This window comes from Colossoma macropomum, unplaced genomic scaffold (assembly GCF_904425465.1).
Source record: "Colossoma macropomum unplaced genomic scaffold, Colossoma_macropomum, whole genome shotgun sequence".
NCBI classification, from domain to species: Eukaryota; Metazoa; Chordata; class Actinopteri; order Characiformes; family Serrasalmidae; genus Colossoma; species Colossoma macropomum.
This window is the reverse complement of record NW_023494785.1, coordinates 34,063,826-34,083,311: the sequence shown is the minus strand read 5'-3', so window position 1 is coordinate 34,083,311 and position 19,486 is coordinate 34,063,826. Positions and strand designations below refer to the sequence as shown.

The window sequence follows — 19,486 nt, the reverse complement described above, 5'->3', positions numbered from 1 at the left end:
TAGTGCAGTAGCCCAGCATCACTTTAACTTACGCTATTCCGGAGTACAATAAATACCATGTAGCAAATGTCTTAATATGATTCCGATCATGCATCCCTACCATTTGTTCGCTGCCTGATTTATTAGGACTGCTATTGATCAGATTATTTGGGTGGTGATAGTGGTGTGGTTGTGTGTGGTGCTGGTATAATTATCATGTGGTATTGCTGGACTTCATTGGACTATCATGTCAGTGTCGTTGCTAGGTTAAGAGTGGTCTACCATGCAAAAAATATCCAGCCAAGAGCAGCTCTGTGGTCAGAAACCGATCGATGACAGGCTAGAGGAAGACTGACACAAACGGTGCATGGACTAAGTGTGTAATACAGCAGCAGTGGAAAACCATTGATGTTACTCCCTGATTTGAATTCTGTACCATTCTGCAGCTACACAACCTGAATGTTGCTTCTGCATCTCTTTGCAGGGCATCGTGGGTAACCTCTCCAGTGGGAAGTCAGCCCTGGTGCACCGGTACCTGACGGGGACATATGTCCAGGAGGAGTCTCCGGAGGGTGAGTGAGCAGGGAGGGAGGAGAAACAGGTGTGGGTGGTATATAGGGGTCACTCACCTAACGAGATCACCAGCTGGACGGTCGGCTGTTTGTGTGTCTTTTTGCTATATGTGAATACTTGGAGGTGTTTACATTTTCTGGGCAGAACATAAACACTGGGAGGTTTAAATGTTTCATCAGCTGCAGTCAAACCTTTGGAAGAAACCTGTAGGCAAAGCTTGTCTCTGAAAAGATGATATTCTGTGGTTTGAAAAATCATGCAGTACACGCACTGAGACTCAGAGTATGGTGTTTCATTTAAGTCTGTCATAGACTTCTTGCTCACCTGAACCCTGCTTTGTAATATTTTCATCAGAAACTGCATCACCCCATACTCATTCCATTACTTTTACGCTTTTTTTTCTTTCCACTTCATTTAGTTCTTTAGTTTTCACATCCAGCAGCTGCCACAACCACCTAGACTGTTTTGCTCTCCTGACAAAACCCACTTATTTGTTTCTTCAGCTGCTTGCATTTTGTTTGTCCACAAAGACAAGTTGTTTCTGCAGCACTCCGTCAAAGGAGCGTTTTTCTTAAAAGCCGAAGTTCTTAACTTTCTCCCTGTCGTACAGCTGTCGCCATGGAGATTCAGACATCAGTGACGGAGAAGGATTGCTGAGAGGATTCGCCATCATATCGTATCCGACTTCATCTGATAATGAATTTTCAATCATCCGGCACAATATCAACAGTATATTGCCATGATATTGCATCACATTATCAGAAAACTAGAAGTATCGTGTGAAGGTGCTTTTGCTTCAAAAAGGGGTCATACTTCCTTCAAGCAAACTTTTAACATTTGTTGTAATTTAAAGAAATGCACAGCACGATGCAAAAGTCAGAGACGCCCCTTTCATTTATCTAATTTCCAGTTAAAACAGCCATTAAATACAAGTTTTCTGGAGAGATTTCTGAGGAGAGCAGATAGTCCAATTGCTTAAGGATGGCGAAAGGAAAAAAAGTGGTGGGGGGGGACTCCAAAAAGGGACTCCAAACAACCTTGTAAGACCTGATAGACCACCAAAACTGTCACCATCAAATGTAACTGTCACAAAGCTGTACCTGAGAAAATGAATTATACAAAAAGGACATTTGCAAGCCAAAAAAGCTGTTGGTGATCTCAGAACAATGGACTGGCCACCCCAGAGTCCAGACCTCAATATCCTTAAATGTGTTTGGGATTAATTTGGTCATGAGAAGCAAAAAGACTGAACTTCGGAGTAAAAATTTCCTTACAGATACACCTGCAGTTTTTCTTTGTAAAACTGAAAGCAAGTCTCCCAAAAAGAATACTGACTTTTACAGAGTTCTATAAATTCCTAAACAGTTACTTTTAGTTTAGAGAATTTTCACACATAGACAGTTAGTCAAAGCCACAAAAGCCAGACTAAAAATGTTACAATTAGTTAGAATTCAGTCTCAGGCTATGTTTTACGCATAGACATACAGCCATTTGATTGTGAGAAAATCTAGCTGAATCATGCATTCTTCTTGTTCTGAAACTTTGGCAAAGTGCTCACTTTTTAGATTTCATAGTTATCCCACTGATTTAGAGTTTCTTTTGGTATTCTTTGTGCTCACATTTGTTCATTGAGTCTTTGAAAATGAAGGTGTGTTTCGCTTTGGCTTATACCACTACCTCTGAACAATTTCTGTGTTCACACTCTTCAGCTGTGAGCCAGATTGAACTTAAATCTTATGTTTGACCTGTGGGAGTGTTTACCAGTACTCCATGCATTTTCTCTTTTGGATGCTCTCAATTTCACCTCATCTGAGTCTTACAGAGCTTATGATACAAATAAGTGAGCTATACAGCCAAGCCCATTTTTGGATATTTAGGGGAAAAAAAAAGCTCTTTTTTTTGTTCGTCTAAAAAGAAATGAGATTTTTGAAAGGAGTTGCTTGGTTCACCCAGCAGCATACTTGATGCCTGGCTCATCCCTGAATATTTTGAGGTGTTTTTAACACAGTTTTGAGTCGGTTAACAAATGGCTCTGATGTCGTTATTATTATTATGTTTCTGTGGATTTCCCGCTGCGCCAGCAGCGCTCTGATCGGCATGCGGGTAGTTCAGGTAGTTGCCATAGCAACAGAGGGTCAGGCTGGGATTGTGGGTTGTTTTTGCTGTGTCAAGGTCTAAACCGCTGGAGCATGTTATCAATCCTTGGATTTTGCAAGAAAAAGGCAGGAAGGTGGAGTCTTGTAAACAGTGCATTAAGCATTCAGCACCATATAAGCTCAAAGCCATTCAGTCTAATGTTAAGTTGCACTAATTGTCATCATGTAATTATGAAGAAAAACAATGAAACTAAAAGAGAGATTGCTCTGGGGAAATCTTGCCCTTGTTTTAGTTTGTTTGAGTGAATGAGATCCGAATCTCCAGACTTGCTTTCTCCTCAGTCACTGCTGACATGTTGGGACTTGGCCTCTCAGCTAGATGGTAATTATCTGCTGTTATTAAGACATTCTCTGCTCAGTAGTGTACAAGATAGCAATTATGGGAAGCAGCTATGATGACAACAAAAGATGTCTGTGTTCAAAACCAGTGTTTATCACAGAGTCCTTCCTACTCTTTATACTTTATTAATGATACCTAAATGTGACATACAGATTGTCCTGTATCTTATTTAATGCAAACGCCCATCACAGATAATTTAAAAAGAATGAGCTTGAGAACTGAATGCATGATGGCTGTGAGGATATCAGTATGAATAGGAAAGGATTTTGTGTACAGCGTCTAGGACTGAATAGGAGTCCACCTGATTAGGAGGTGTATAGTGTTTTGGACAACAGACAAAGTCTCCAAGCAGCTTTCCAGAATCCAGAGTTAGCCCCCTAATGATCAAGCCAAAGGTGACAGTATCAGGAAATGATATCCGAATCCGAATTTCTTCCTAATGCTCCCTAATTTTGACCGTTCTGGGGAGTGCGAGGATATGTGCATCGTCTAATCATGCCTGTAAGCCATCACTGAATGATTTTAGTATTGTGGTGGGGGCACACTGGTAGACAAACGAGGACCATGATATTGAAGCCAATATCACAAAGTAGTATGTGTATATGCACCACCAGCACACCATCTCACGAGTGTTTTTAGTGCACATTGGAGAGAAATGTGCTATGAATTTTGACTGAAACCAAATATTAACTGTATTAACCTACAGGCTGAAGAGCCTCTTAACTGATATTCACAGAATCTTTCTCTAAAAAAATTAACATGGTCATGCTTCTGGTAAAAAGACTGGTAGACTAAATGTAAACTGTCAAGTTTAATAACTCATACTTTAAAAACCTATAAATCACTGCTGGTCAAAGGTGCTTAGGTGCAACTTGAAACTTGTTTAAAATTGTTTAAGCCTCTGTTTGTGTTTTATGAGAGATGTTGCATGCGATTGAAGAGGGTTGATCTGGACATAGACTACAAAATAAAACAAAGGTAATTAGATGATTAGCTAGACCATGTGAACAGCCGTGTCCGTGCATTTCAGGAGTTTCTGCTCAGCAGTATAAATATCCATTGAAGTCCCTGCTATGTTCAAAGTCATCACTCTTGTCAGTTCTAGGATTCCTCAGGAAACCCACTGAGATTAAACTGACTTCGAGCAAGTGCATGCTTGGATCTGTAGGCACTACGCTTTAAACATTTTGCAACTTAGAATCCTGGCGTGCTAGAGACATTAGAATACGCATGTTCATTATGCATGGTCTTCTGGTGCTGTTTAAATAATGCTAAACGCAGACGTGCTTGTGTGCTTGTGCACTGACCAAATGGAAAAGGATCATGCAGACTGCAGCATTCATTTGCAACTGTTATTGAATCAAGAAATGCCAGAACCCTGGGAAAATATTCGTTATTCTGGTTTTAATTTATTTGAATGACTCAGCTTTAGCCATGACCTTATCTTGTATCAAATTAGCTTTAAGTGATATCAGTTTATGCAGCAAGATCTTACATTTTTGGGAAAACAAAGTATATGTTATTGGCTGCTCATACATTATTATATTGTTAAATCATCTAGTCAGGCCAGGATTTAAATCTTAATTAAATTTGTTTAGGGTTTATATGGTTTTTAATGTTTTTGAGAGTCAATTCAGAAGCCCTTTGCCGTAGGCTTGACTTTTTTTCTTGTAGCACTTTGCTCTGACCAGACAGGTTTCATAATAGTACTTGTTCATCAAGCAATTGATTTATATTCTGAATCTTAACATGAATGAGCATTTTTATTCAGGAATGGAGGAATACTGTTTGATTTGCATGTAAATCATCTATTTACTGATTTGTTAGAACCCCTGTAATTGAAGAACAGTGCCAGGGTTGATCCACTACCCAGGATCTCTGACAGAGAACAAAATTTTATATTTTTATGAGCATGTTGGCCTTTCAAACTGTCTGTTGTTCTTGCAGGGACTCCTGATTGGGGTGCTCACCCCAATTCTGGCCACATACAGATCTATCATCATGGATGTTTCCAGAATGTTGTGGCAATTGCATCAGATATTCCTCTAGAATATCAATTGTTTAGTCATTCAGCCTTGCTTTTTAGAAGAAAGAAATAATGGCACAGTTAAAACCACAGAGCTATGAATGTTAGTCAAACTGCTCCACAGACCCTTGGAAACGTACTTCACACGAGCACCCAAATGCTTCAGGCTATACTAGTACGGTTTTGTGTGTTGGTGCATTCTAAAATGTATCACAACGCAGTTCATAATGCAATGCAAGCTGCAATTTTAGCATTACAGCATGGAGTGCTATAGTGACAGCCAAGCCTGACCAATGCCATCTTGTACCACCAACATGCAAGGTAGACCAACTGTCAAAGTTTGGAATCACTTGACATGTAAATAAATGCTATTCAGTCATGAGTTGTACCGTCGATAACTTCTATAAAACGACATCAAAACGTAAAGCAATTTACTATATTTGCAGTTTTAAGTAGTTTTGAAATAATGCGATGCCATGACATGGTAAATAGATAAATAATTTATTTATAGCAATTTCTTACTTTCTAACAAGTTATTGTGAATAGCTAGATTTGGATTTGGTCACTGCTTTTCAAATACGGGGCATCCTGAATATTAATTTTATTAAATAATTAAGTTCATTCTTGATGCTGTGCAGCTTCCTCAGTTCTTATGAAATCATTTATAGCTTCCTACAAATTGTTTGAAACCTCTAGAATTTTAGCATCATATTCAAATCATTTTATAAATGAATCTGCAACAAATTGATTATTTGCTATTAAAAACAGTGGTGGCACACTTTTGAATGGTGATTCCAAACTTTTAAACGCTAGTGTCTGATGTTTAAAACTGTGTATAATATGTCATCACATCTTCATTCCAGTAGAACACAGCTGACACGTTTTGATTTGCAGCTGTTGGAATAACAGTAAATCCCATTAACAGATGCTTTGATTTGTCATATATCGCCCCCTTGAGTACTTTAGTGTTTTAACCATCACAGTAACATAAGAATGCATATTACTTTTAAAATGTGTTGGCTGGGTGTTCTCATTTATGTTTGCATGCTTGCATTCAGTTAGTCTGGACTAGGCTAGAGCAGTGTTTCCCAAACCTGGTGTTAGAGGCCCACTGCCCTTTTACTGTTTTCTATATTGCTATACTCGATCCAACTGATCATTAACATTAACAACCCCCTTACTGTGAGCATGTTAAATCAGGAAAAGCACTAATATGTGCAGGATACTGGACCTCTGTGAGTTGGGAAACACTGGGCTAGAGTACACTGCCAAGTAAAGAATCGCAAACATCTCAAAACCACCTTGTCAAGTAGTGTTTATATATGTACTCATTGTCGTTCAGCTGTAGTGCTGCGTATTTTGACTGATGCCAATGCCTGGTGTCTTTTAATAAAAAAGGATCCTGAGCTGGTAAGACTTGTAATTAATAGTGTAAATGTCCCAAACTGTAAACAAAAACAAAAAAACATTTGTTTAAACAGGCAACAAAAAATAAAATAAAATAAAATTTTACTTTGCAATGACAGTGTATTCAGACAAACCTGTATAACAAACAGCGTATAGTAAGATGAAAAGAAAATATTCTACAGAATGTCCACAGTACTTCAGGTGCTTCGGTTAATTGACAGTGGAGATATCTCAAAAATTGAAAGCTTAGCTAATGATGATGAGGTTGAAGATGTAGAGAGTTCTAGACTCTTGGGACTCTTACAGATGGTTTTTCAAGGGTTATAGCAATCTGAACATAAATATACAGTAGTATACAGTATCTCATATGAACAGTATACAGTTACAGATAGGGATAAAAAATAAGTGAAGCACTTAAGCTACTGTTTAAAATGCAGTACTTCAACATAAGTAAAGTTTAGTGTTTTTAAAGTTCTTAATTAGGTAATCACATTAGAAAGTTGGACATCATGCATAGTACTTTTAGTTTACGGTCCAAGCTTATGTTCCACAAATGAAAAAACAAATAAAATAATTCTGTTTTTTTTAGCATTACTTCACAGCTGTTAAGACTGACTGTCCACTGCAATGGACATTTTTGAAAAAATAATTCAATTGGGGTTGTTTGTTAATTTTACTAAGCCTTGTTTTTGAGTGTATTCTGGCCTAGAAAACAATATTCATGTATTGTTTCATCACTGGAACATAGTTTAGGTGTGAAAGGGTTATAACAAATGTTGCTGCTCTTCTTGTCCATTTTCCTTTGAGGTGGTATTACTAAAGGACAAAATATATTACATGAGCTTTAATAGGGAGTCACTCAGGAGAGCGAAAAAGGGGATGTGCATAGAAAATCAAACATCATGCAAACACATTTCATCTTCTATTGGCCATGAACTGGAAAGTATTTTGGAAAAGGTTCCCTTTTCCTGTTTCTATTCCCTTTTATCATCTGCTTGGCTTTCTCTCAGAGTCCTCTGCAAGAAATGATATCTTAGCAAGTGAAATCATCTTAAATCAAGTCGATGTGTGTGATGTTTCCCATTTTGAGATGATGTTAGAATATTTTAGATTATTATAAGATTATTTAATTTACTCCTTTGCAAGTTTTACTTTTTAAGGCTTTTTTTTCTGTTGGAAGATAATTTTACTTCAAGCATTATTTCCTTAAACTAGCAAGATTATCTTATATGAAATTAAACATTTAGAAATAAGAAATAATTTTGTGATATGCTTACAACAATCTCAAAATTAGTTACATTGACTAGAGTTAAGATGGTTTCACTTGCCAAGATCATTTTTGCAGTGTGGAAGAGATTTCTTCTTTTCTTCATGGCAGAGATGACCATGAGCTTCATAACTGTGGGAAGGCTGATGCAATGATGTGCTGGATCAGCACATATCTGTTTGCTTAGCAATAATGTGTTTAGCCTACAAATTAAAGGAGTGTTAAATGTATTTTGATAAAGACTCAATGATGACCTTCTTCATTTCACTTCTCATCTGAAGTGCGTTTTCATTTCTCATGATTTCAGAGATACATACAGTCCTTGCTCCTGAAATCAAATGTTTAATGGACTGGTCATTAACCAAAGCAATTTTGCTTTGATACAGGAGGCCGGTTTAAAAAGGAAATTGTGGTGGATGGACAGAGTTATCTCCTGCTGATCAGAGATGAGGGAGGACCCCCTGAGCTTCAGGTATGGCTACAATACGTGGGTCAGTTCAGTCTTCTTAAAACCACTGTAGGTCATCTTAGAATGATTCAGAGTATCATTTAAAAATTGGTATGATTGGATTGTACATTGTAGCTTCACACTGAATACGTTAAATGTAAAGCACATGTGCCAGACTCCAGTCATGGAAGGCTACAGCACTGCCAATTTCAGCCTGAGTCAACTCATAAGCTAATTAGCAAAGCCTTCATGAGCTGTATTCAGAGCATCAGAAGAGGGAAAATGCTAATCTTTGCAGAGCTGTGGCCCAGAAGGAACTCAGTTTGACATACCTGGTCTAAACACATTAAAATTATTTTAGATTCATTTGGGTTTCACATTTTTTTTTTTTTTGCTTCTTTGCAAATATTGATGCAAATCTGATCAGGTTAAAGTAACAAACATAAAACAAATTTGGTTTGTAAATTCAAATATAACCTTAGAGAGACGCTTATATATACTAAGGCAAAATGTGTCACTTATGCATGAGATACGAATCTGAGAATAAAAAAGTAGTAAAGTTTTTTTAAGACAGCCATTTACAAGGCCTTGGTAGAGTGTTTATTAGGAGGAATGCCATTAAAGCCTTCTAATGCAGTGCAACGCTAATTGCTTTCCCTGCTAAATGCTCTCGGTGAAAGCGAGGGTGTCTGAAAACTGCAAAAAGTGCATTGAATTCAAATTACTGCTGGGAGGCTCTTGAGCGTGTCTCCCAGTCCTCATTTGTAGTTGGCAGTGATGGCAGCAAACAGAATGGCCCCACCAAGCCATGATAGATATCTCTCACACACTCACTATAGCTGTCCTATGGGGCCAGTGTCAGTGTGGCCCCAGTTTTCACAGCCTTCTACATCCTGTCATAATTATGGGCTGATGGGGCTCCAGACGGCTTCCAGCGTCATATACTCGCTTTCTGTGCAGCGGTAAGGGACACGCTGATGGAAACTTTCCTAGTAGTGTTGCTCCTGGTGGACTAGTTGGGGTGATTTACCTTCTGCTTACTGCTAGCCATTCTTCCATTATTGTAGCATTATAGTAACAAATGGTAAGATTAAAGTGGAATTCATTCAAAAAGATGACACAATAGGCTTAGAAGCAGCCAAATAGAGGTCCTCTACGCCCAAAGGAATTCATAGCAGGTCAAGTATGGCACGCAAGTAAAAACCTAAAGCAGGTCAAGTATGGTACATGAGTAAAAACCTATGCTTGTGAGTCATGATACTCTTGAGTGGCAAAGTTCAGAATTGATGTTTAGCCACAGCCTCAGATCATTTCTGAACTTTGCCATGAGCTGTTAGATGCCCTCATGCAACACGGCTGATGTTAGTCCAGAACGGTTGGATTTTAGGTTTTTTGAACCACGTCATGTCTTTACACATTAAGATCACACGCACAGACTCAAAAAGAGGCTCGATGTTTAGCTCTTGAATGTAAAATCAACATTGAACTGATGAAGATATGATGACAATAGTATATCATTCACTAACATCCTCAGAAGACACGTTGACCAAGTTTTGAGAGTTTTCTCAAACATCAGATGCATGGGGGTCTGAAGCACAACCAATGTTACAAAAATTTAATTACGCACAGCCTGTGCAGTTACACATTTCCACCATAGAGGTCTCCATGTCCCAAATCTCACATAGTGCATTTACTTAAGACAGCGAGATGATTAAGGTAAACAAAATAATGGCTAAGTTAAAACTGCACTATCATTAGCATTGTCACTGACTTTAAAATACAATAATACAAATAAATATTTCAAGAATCAAAAGAACCCTTTTCCACAGGATATGATAACATTTTTACCAACATGGCAGTTCATGTAGGATTAATAACCCAAGGTTACTTCTACAGTTTTAACCGTATACCGGAATCTTTACTAGCACAGAAGCGCACAGTCCATAAGAATTACCCCACATCCTAATGTAAAGCTAAACCCATGTGAATAATACTTAAGTGTTGTGTAAATTAACAACAATTCCACTTGATTAAGATTCTTTAGGAGACTTTTCAGTGCATCATGAAATCTCAGATTTCACCATGGTTGGATTAGATTGTTTTAGTAAAATCTAAATTCATTCAGTGATCCTGGCTGAAATATCTGTGGTTTCAGTGACACATCATTAGAATTTCTGTGATTTCCATTGCTTATATAAAAATAATCTCATATAATGAAATCTTAGGGCATTATAATGCTCACAGCTCCAGATTGATTCTGAAATGAGTTGTAAGTATTGGATTGCAAGCAGTTGTGCTGTTCTTGGGCATCTTAGTACTTAGTACTAGTATCTGTAAGTACTCTCCTCCAAACAATTACTGCCAGTGACTAGCTCGAAAGAAAGAATGAAAAAGAGACAACTCACCTCACACAACCCCAAGAAAGTGAGTGTGACTCAGATTTATGGTGGTGTGATTTGGACAGAGATATCAAGGGCTATAGAGCTGGTAGTGCGTGAATTTGGTAAAAAACTAAAAACACATAATTAATTGTGGAAATGTGATGACTCACTTTGTTGCTTTTTTGCTCAGTTTGCAGCCTGGGTGGATGCAGTGGTGTTTGTCTTCAGCTTGGAGGATGAGATCAGTTTCCAGACAGTCTATAACTACTTCTTGCGGCTGTCCAGCTACAGGAACACAGCAGAGGTGCCCATGGTGTTGGTAGGGACACAGGGTGAGTCACAGCATTGCCAGTTCTGCTTCTTTCATTAAAACACTTCAACCACTGCTGGCTCTGGCTCTCATTACAGCTCAACAAACACTGCTCTATAAACACCTTCTTTTATTACTTTTATACAATTACCACCTACCTTTTCTGTTTCTCTGCTACACAACAATGTCTCCAACAAATGTCTCACAACACTGCCAATTACATGTTACATTGTATATACACATCCCTTCAGCCATTTCTTGTTTCACTATTAAAAACCTCTGTGTATTACTCATACAGTACTGTGCAAAAGTAAGGAACCATCACTATTTAATTTACAGTCAAAACAGCCATAAAGTAAAAGTTACTTGTTTTTTTAACAGCTAAATATAGTACCCTTTTTCAGTATTTAGTGTGTCCATTCATTGCTTTTATTACAGCTACCATTTTGTTCAGGAGACTTGCTTTCAGTTTTTCACAGTTTTTTTCTGCAGGGAGATTTTTCACACCTTCAAAGTTCAGTCTTTGTTGCATTTTTTGCTTCTCATGATCCAAGTAATCCCAAACCTATTCAGTGATGCTGAGGTCTTTTTCTCCTTTTCTCGGTAACTGCTTCTTGACAGCTGCACATGCTTTCAGACCAATAGAATGGAGTTGTGTTCTCACAGGAGAAGAATGGACAGAAACACCTGTGGATTTTTTTGTGAAGATGTGAAGCAAAAGTGGAGATTAATTTTCTCCTCTCTCTCAAATATGAAAGCTTTAAAGAGTAACTACACCCCACTATTTTCAGCTAATCTCACCCCTGGCTCAACTTTGAAACATTCTCAAAAATGGGAGGGGCACTTTGGGAGGGGCACTGCAGTGATCTACGAGTTTGGAGGTGGGGCTGTGAGGGAAACCGGAAACCTTGTGAGGTGGTGCGGGGGTATTTAGCTCAGCGCTTGAGTGTAGTTATCTCCTCACTCTAGGCTCCTATACTTTCATATTTATGAGTGCTGCATGAGTAGGGCGTCACTGGGGTGGTAACGTTGTTTGACTGATTTGCGTATTTTATTATTACAGAGCAGTGCAACATTTCAGCTGTTAATCAAAAAAAGTACTGTTTATCTGATGATGACTGTGTTGATGTTCTACCAGGGCTTGCATATTTGTTAGGAGTCTCATTTTCTCTGTCTTTTGGTCCTTTTTAACTAAGTTTTGGGAAACTCCTGTTCCTTTGACTTTATGTTTCATAATGCAAGCGGATTATCTTATATCTAATTTTCTTAAAAATATCTGAAAATATGTGACTTAATGGCTGTTTTGGCCCTAAATTAAATAAATGAAGGGTTGAATCTGTATACTCTGTATACTCATATGCTTCAACTCTTTTCACTATTATACTTACACACGCATCAGTATCTCTGTCTGGCATTTTAACACCTTTACAGTGATGCAGAGTGTCTCATGAGTCTTCATGCTTCATATTTCTCTTTTTCATTGCCTCAACCAACACCTGACAAAGTAGCAAGTGTGCTGCATATAAATATGTTCAAGAAATGGGATACTTGCCTTAATGTTTTATTGAAGTACACTCCCACTCCAGGTTTTGAGTAGACTTGTAGGATATTACTACAGTGCACAGTGTTATAGTATACAAAACATCAGCATCAGGTTGTGTTTAAGACATTTTTCTCTAAATCTTGGATTCCTCATCATAGACCATATTGAAATCTTTGATGATCAAAGATATTTAAAGAGTAGACAATCATAGAAAAGCTGGTTTCAAGCAAATGTACCTGACATTTTAACCATTTAACATATTGAGAGCAGCACTGTACTGTAGAGTTCCTCACATGCTGTTGTCTTTCCACTCCCAAGATGCCATCAGTGCCACCAACCCACGAGTAATTGATGACGCTCGCGCTCGTAAGTTGTCCAATGACCTGAAGCGCTCCACCTATTACGAGACCTGCTCCACCTACGGCCTCAATGTGGAGAGAGTCTTCCAGGATGGTGAGATGGCAAATACTGTTTCCAAAGCTCATAGCAAATATGTTTTCTTAGACTGCATGATGGGTTTTTGCATACTGTTTTGAGCATTTAGTTAGTGCTTGAAGGATGAGGGGTTTTGAGTACCTGTACCCTGTCACTGGTTGACTTGGAATACATAGAATTTGGGGTGAATAGACATTGATTTTAACCTCTAAACAGTGGTACAGTTTCTGTTGCCTAATTGCCTCCATTTGACCATCTATAGTAAGCTTACTGGCCTCTCTAATTTGTAGCTCAAGCAGTGACTCTACTGTGTCTGATACACTCATACCAGCACCACACACACTACCATGTTAGTGTCATTGCTGTGCTGAGAATGGTCAACCACATATTGTCTGCACAAGCCATGATTCTCAAACCTACCTTTTCAAATGCCAATGTTAGTTGAAATGTACATCCCTAATAAGAAGTGAAACATCTTAGTTAAAAGGAGAACGTATTGCAGTATTGACTGCAGATGATAAGATGCCATGTTAAACCAAACAGGAACTTGAGTGCTTTAGTATCTGAGCTGAGGAACTGAGCACGTATTATGCTCATGGGAGGCAGCAGTGTCAAAGTCTTGGACGGACAGAGAACCTCGACCAAAAGCCGCTAAAGCCACTTTACACCACTCCACTTTCACTCTGCACCACTCACATGCTCTGGCTAGGCTAGTGACTTAAAAAAAAGAAAGAGCTGTGGGAGATATAGCCAGTGCCTTCTCAATAGGTCACTAAATGACTGACGTCAGGTATCATTGTGCAAGTTTGTGCTGAGCAGAAAACACTGGCTTGAGATTTCTTTGCACTTTCTTTGCATGTGTGAGCCTGAGAGAAGAGCCAAAAACGTGAGAGACAACACTACATTATGAAAAAATATGGGCGAATATTAAACAAACTTGATAGCACTCCCATTCCACCAGTACTTAAATACAGTTGAAGTAATAATTCAAAAGGTTAGCATGTTAAAAATGTAAGGTTCCTCTACGCTTATGAGGCCTAGGCTGGAGCCTATATAGAGTATAGAGTTAATGGACTGATATGCTAGGTGGACCTTAAAGTGGCCAGTGAGTGGAAGGACAAGGTAGGGATTTTTAATAAAGTCAACAATGAGGTAGGCTAGTGACAGTATGAGTGTCAGGTGATGGACAAAGTAATAACTGATGTACTCTGTGATAGGCTCCAGATAGTTGTCCTCTGGACTGAATGGAGTGGTTAAACAGGATTTGAACAATTTCTACAGTATTGGGTGGGGTGGTACAAGCCCATAATCTGAGAACTTGGCCATGGACCTGTACAGTACAGACTCCGTCTCAAATAAAATTACCCTGCTACTGCATCAGAGCACTTGAACTGAACCTAAGGATGCACTGGGACCGTAACTACAATCTTCAATTTAGAATCCTCTAGAATCTTTCAAATGGCAGCTTTGAGCAAACGCATCAGCTAAATGACATATTCCATGATAATACACTTCTCTACTAATCAAGACCTAGGCACCTGCTAGGCACTGCTTTAGGATCAGTTTTACCTCTCATGTACCTGGTAATTTGGTTTAATGGCCAGGAAGGAGCTGATCCTAGATGAGCACTCTCACTCTAGAACACTTAATGCCCGTGAGCCCAGCTTTTGTATTAGCTGGGTGGAAACCAGCTGAAGTTTTTATTGCTCCTTATCGCCACAGTGCTTTTTCACTCCAAGCTGTCCAATCTCTTCACGATGGCTTCCTCTCCACACACTGTTTATTGCCGAGACTGCGATGCCCGGCATTCTCGCCGGCGCTTAATTGCTTCCTCAGGCTGTATTTGAAATAATTAAAAGATGTGTTTTGTTGTCTATTCGACACTCTGGGGCATTCAGACAGCAGCCTCCGCTCTCTCACCAAGTTCTCTCACTTTTATTTCTTCCTCACTCTTTCCCCTTCTCTCCCGTTCCCTTCCGATCCGCAGTACTTGCTATCTTGCTTCCCCCCCACCACCTCATTCTGTTTCTCAGTTTTTCACTGTATTATTCTTCTTCGGAACCTCTAAAAGCTGGTGACGCAAAAGTCGTTCCTTCTCTTCTCTCATGTGTTCACAGTCGTTTATCCTCATCCTCCTGTCTGTCTGTCTGTCCCTTTCTTTGTCTCTTTCTCTTTTCCTTGTTCTTTTTCTCTCCTCTCGCCCCAAAACTTATGTAGTTTGGGAGTAATCCGGAGGGAAGCGACAGGCCACTCTGTCTGCATGATAAATGAGCTTTCAGCGAACAACTCGTTTTAATGAGTGTAGCGCCACAGGAGCTCCCGGCTTTAAGGTGGCATTTACATAACTGCGCAGAGCAGAGAGCCACCCGCCATCTCCCTAGAGGAAGCCACGGATTCACTGAGCTCCCCGTTTGGTTTTTTTCCTCAACAGTTCTAATAGCTGATGATGGTTAATTACAGCAAATGCTGCACATTATGTCAGAGGATTAGCTTCTTCAGGACTGGTGCTTGATACAGCTTTGTGTTTTGCATGCTGCAGTGTACGTTACACTGTTTGGTTAATGGGTGTAATGTTATGATCTGTGAGGTTAGTACACCCCCTGGTGGGTGGTTTGATCTTAGCAGTACGCCACCCTGTACCCATCTAGGGCCAGTTTTTTCCTCCCATGTTATGATGAAAACTTGCCAACAGCTCCCTCAAATGACTTAATTAATTCAACACTGTAAAATCCTATAGCATAAATTGATCATTAAGAAAATTAATGGTAGGGGATGTTTCAAACGCAATCCCCAAGACATTCCTCCCCTGAGATCATAATGAGCATGCGTTAATAAATTAAAAAACACACTGATAAATTACTGAACCAATTCAGTTCAGTCGTGCTTTTTACAGCCAAAGTCAACCTGAAGCAGCTTTCCAGAAATTCAGAAACACTGAGAGAGACTAAGTCTCAAAAGGAGAGTCATCCTCCTCAGATGAGTACAGTTAGTCTAGAGGTAACTGTGGGAATCAGATCATACGGAGGAAAGATCAGTGAGACAAGCCGGTGACCAATGACAGGAGTGCAGTTTCAAGAAGCAGAAGTTCATGTCAACACTCAAGAACGTCATAATTGCGAATCATGATGGGAGTTCAAGAAAGATATGATTGATAGGCTATGTCTTGATGTCTCAGTCTCCCTGGATATTCCTAGAATGTACTTATGGGAACAATCACCAGCCAGTGACAGTGTGTACACCCTAATTTCACGCTCGCCTGTGTGTCTGCAGTCGCTCAAAAGGTGGTGGCGCTGAGGAAGAAGCAGCAGTTGGCCATCGGGCCTTGCAAATCCCTGCCCAACTCACCCAGCCACTCGTCTGTCCCCGCTGCAGCCATCCCCGCTGTACACATCAATCAGGTGAGTTTCTACCCTCATTTGACCCCTAATCCCAAGTGGAGGCATCCCTGAACACTGCAAACACTGTTTCTCATTTTGAGATTTTTTAAGAATATTACAAGATTATTAAAAAAAATATTTCTGTACAACATTTTACTTGATTTAAGTAATTTTTATGATGTGAAATCTCATTTTATTGTAATTTTCTTTAGGAAAAAACCTTAGCGAGAGAATTTCACTTAAACAGGTAAATGTCATAAAATAAGTTAAATAATCTTATAATAATTTTACAATAATGTCAAAATGAGAAATATTAGATATATCAACTATATATCTTTTCAAGACATGCTTTTTTGCAGTGAAGCAGCTCTGTACTGTGAGGAAAGGTCTATTGTGAGTACATGAACTGAGAGCTACAGTGTGTTGTGGAAGCTGAAATGTTAGCCTTGGCTTTTTCCCTGTTTTATTTGCTTCCTCTGTGTCAGGGGTGTTCAACTCTGATCCAGAGTCAGGTCCATTTCTCTGCTTTGACCAGGAAAATTACTAAACAGTGCTGGAACTCAGTGCCCCAGGATGGTGAAATACACCTGCTCTGTGTTTACTGTAGTTATGAAAATTCAACTACAAACATCTTGAAAATTTCTGTCTTTCTTCATTCAGGTGGAAATTAAAGTAAAACAGTTGTATAGTAAATGTTTCCAATAGCACAACTCCTTATACACATTACCTTCACAAACCAAGAAACAAATATACCTGAGGTTTCAGATTATACAATAGTGTAAAATTTGAAGGTTGCAAGCTCCATGCAGTGTAACTTCTGTGCAGCTTAAAAATTACACAAACAATTCAAAACTAATTGACATTTGATTAGTAGGTTTGATTTTTCAGATATTTTGTTGTATCTGGCTATTAAAAGTGACCGGTGATGTGCTATTTTGCGTATATTTGCATCACAAGTGTCGAGAAAGGGAAAACTATTAACCTAAATACTTAATGTCAATAGGCAACAGCAGGCTAACAGGGCTAAACAAATTGTTGCTGTCAGGACAAAACCTTGTATCTCCATTTTTGTCATTTTTTATTTTTTGACATTATATGAAATAGGCAGTTGCCCTTTATGTTGTGTCAATTTCATGATGACCAGACCAACAGAAAAGGTTCATAATTACTTTGGGAAAAATATTTCTACATTTACTTCCATTAAAAGTTAAGAACGTTTTTCTTTTTCCTATAAAGTTACTTTTTTGGAGATGCGACTTTTTTGTTCCGACAGCAGTGAAATCAGCTGTTCGAACAGCAGCTTGTGCCAGCATAAGTTAATGTTAACAACAGTGTTAGCTGGCTAGTTAACAAGTTTATTAAGCTAACTGGTTTCCAGCAAATTAGCAGCATTATTCCAATATATCCTGTGTTTTATTTTCTTGTACATAAGATGTTTGACATGTTCATATAGAAGAGTCTGCAAAAGTTAAAACATTATTAAAGGATAAAGAGAAATTTGGAGTTGGTATACCACCAAAACTGTCGCCATCAGATAAACAGCATTTAAAGCCTACAGCTCTGTCAGAGAAGAAAAGCAAGTTCCAATTTTGCTTCAGATGTGAACAAAAAAAATTCTTTCTGTCCAGACTTCCACAACTCACCATGGGTCTGAAAGGATTTGTTGCTGTACTGAATGCTGAAAATGCTGAAAATTTTGAAACATTTTATTGTTGAGGCTTGTGTGTAATTTCCTGTTAAATATATCGTCGCTGTCCAAAAAAAAAAATCTCAAAATTGGCAACATTACAGGAGAAGGCAAAATGTTTTTAACCTTTAAGTTAATATAATGAGATTTTATTTCAGCCAATTTTAGAGAATTTCTTTTGGTCCATTTATCATGAAATTCTCCCACAATATAAAGGGCTGTCCTCAGTTGATGTAGAATTTTTTTTACTGGCGCTGATAAATGAGCAAGGAAATTAAATAAATTATAAGTGGTCTCTGACTGTTTCACAGTGCTGTTATTTCAAAGCAGTTGAACTGTGAAGGTTTTGCTAAGTGAAGCCAACCTGTAACGATTTTTTCATTTGTTAAAATTGAGTCATTTTATACACAGTATAGTGGTTTTTGCTAAATCGATTAAAATTCTTACAGACTGCTGGGTAACTGGTCATCCACCCCTAAATTACCATTGCTTCCTGATCTTATATACGGATGTATTTCTCTCTCTCATCTTGTCTGCCACTCTCTCATTGCATCTGTCTTTCTCTGTCTCTCGTTCTTTCTTTTTATTTCTCTTTACCCATTTCTTTCTCTTTCTGCTGTCTTTATTTTTTGGCCTTTCACTCTCATGTTGGCCCATCCCTCGCTCGATCTCTCTTTTTCTCTGTTCCTGCTATCTCTTTCTCTATTTCTCTCTCTCTCTCTCTTTCTTTCTTTCTCTCTTTCTTTTTCTCATCTCCTGCCTTTTCCAGGCTGCTAATGGAGGGGGTGCGTTCAGTGACTATTCCTCCTCCGTGCCCTCCACTCCCAGCATAAGTCAGCGGGAGATGCGCATAGAGACCATCGCTGCCTCCAACACGCCTACACCCATCCGCAAGCAGTCCAAGCGCCGCTCCAACATCTTCACAGTAAGTATGCGGCAGCTGATGCAGAGCACCACGCATTCGCACTACTGAGAGAGAGAGAGAGCTCCTCCTAACTGCAGGCCTCCGGACAGCTCGGTGCCTTTAAGGCGATTCTTTTTAAACAAATCAGTGATGGCAGAAAAGCTGTTTCTAGATCTGCAGTTAGAGGACACTGCTCCTAGCCCTCTTCTCCACCCAGGCAGCGCTATATCAGCTTCCAAACACCTGAGGGAGCAGCTGAGCTCAGTCTTACCAAAGCCCTCTATATCTGCCCGCAGAAGCACATAAAAGCAAGCTTTCCACAGCAAAACATCATAATGAATAAGGAAAGGCTAGAGCTGATTATTTCAAATGAGGGAAAGGGCAAATGTTTTAATTATCACATCATAAATGCTTTTTTTTCTTCCTTATTTTCCTTTCCCTGGAGCTCATGTTTTTTTCTAATGTAAATTTCTAAGCTTTACATCAAGGGAAGAGTTCTTAGCTTTTTAATCTCTTTGAAATGTGCATGTTGCTCCCCCCAGTTCCTCTTTTTTAAGAGAGCATCTGTTCATCTTTCACTTTTGCCCTCCCTTCTGTCACTGCGTCAACTCGACAAACCCCAAGCCCCTCCCCCCTTCTCTTCTCACTTTAAC

General features: G+C 39.0%; 1 protein-coding gene across 3 annotated transcripts in view; it reads left to right on the top strand.

Annotated features, from left to right (window-relative positions):
* Positions 1 to 19,486, top strand: part of agap3 (ArfGAP with GTPase domain, ankyrin repeat and PH domain 3) — a 168,887-nt gene that overhangs the window by 75,263 nt on the left and 74,138 nt on the right. For all 3 annotated transcript variants that reach the window (XM_036591914.1, XM_036591933.1, XM_036591923.1), the window contains exons 3-8: positions 464 to 551; positions 8,135 to 8,220; positions 10,768 to 10,909; positions 12,749 to 12,883; positions 16,136 to 16,263; positions 18,699 to 18,854. In XM_036591914.1, coding sequence (XP_036447807.1) covers positions 464 to 551; positions 8,135 to 8,220; positions 10,768 to 10,909; positions 12,749 to 12,883; positions 16,136 to 16,263; positions 18,699 to 18,854 — 735 coding nt within the window. The remainder of the gene's footprint in view (positions 1 to 463; positions 552 to 8,134; positions 8,221 to 10,767; positions 10,910 to 12,748; positions 12,884 to 16,135; positions 16,264 to 18,698; positions 18,855 to 19,486) is intronic.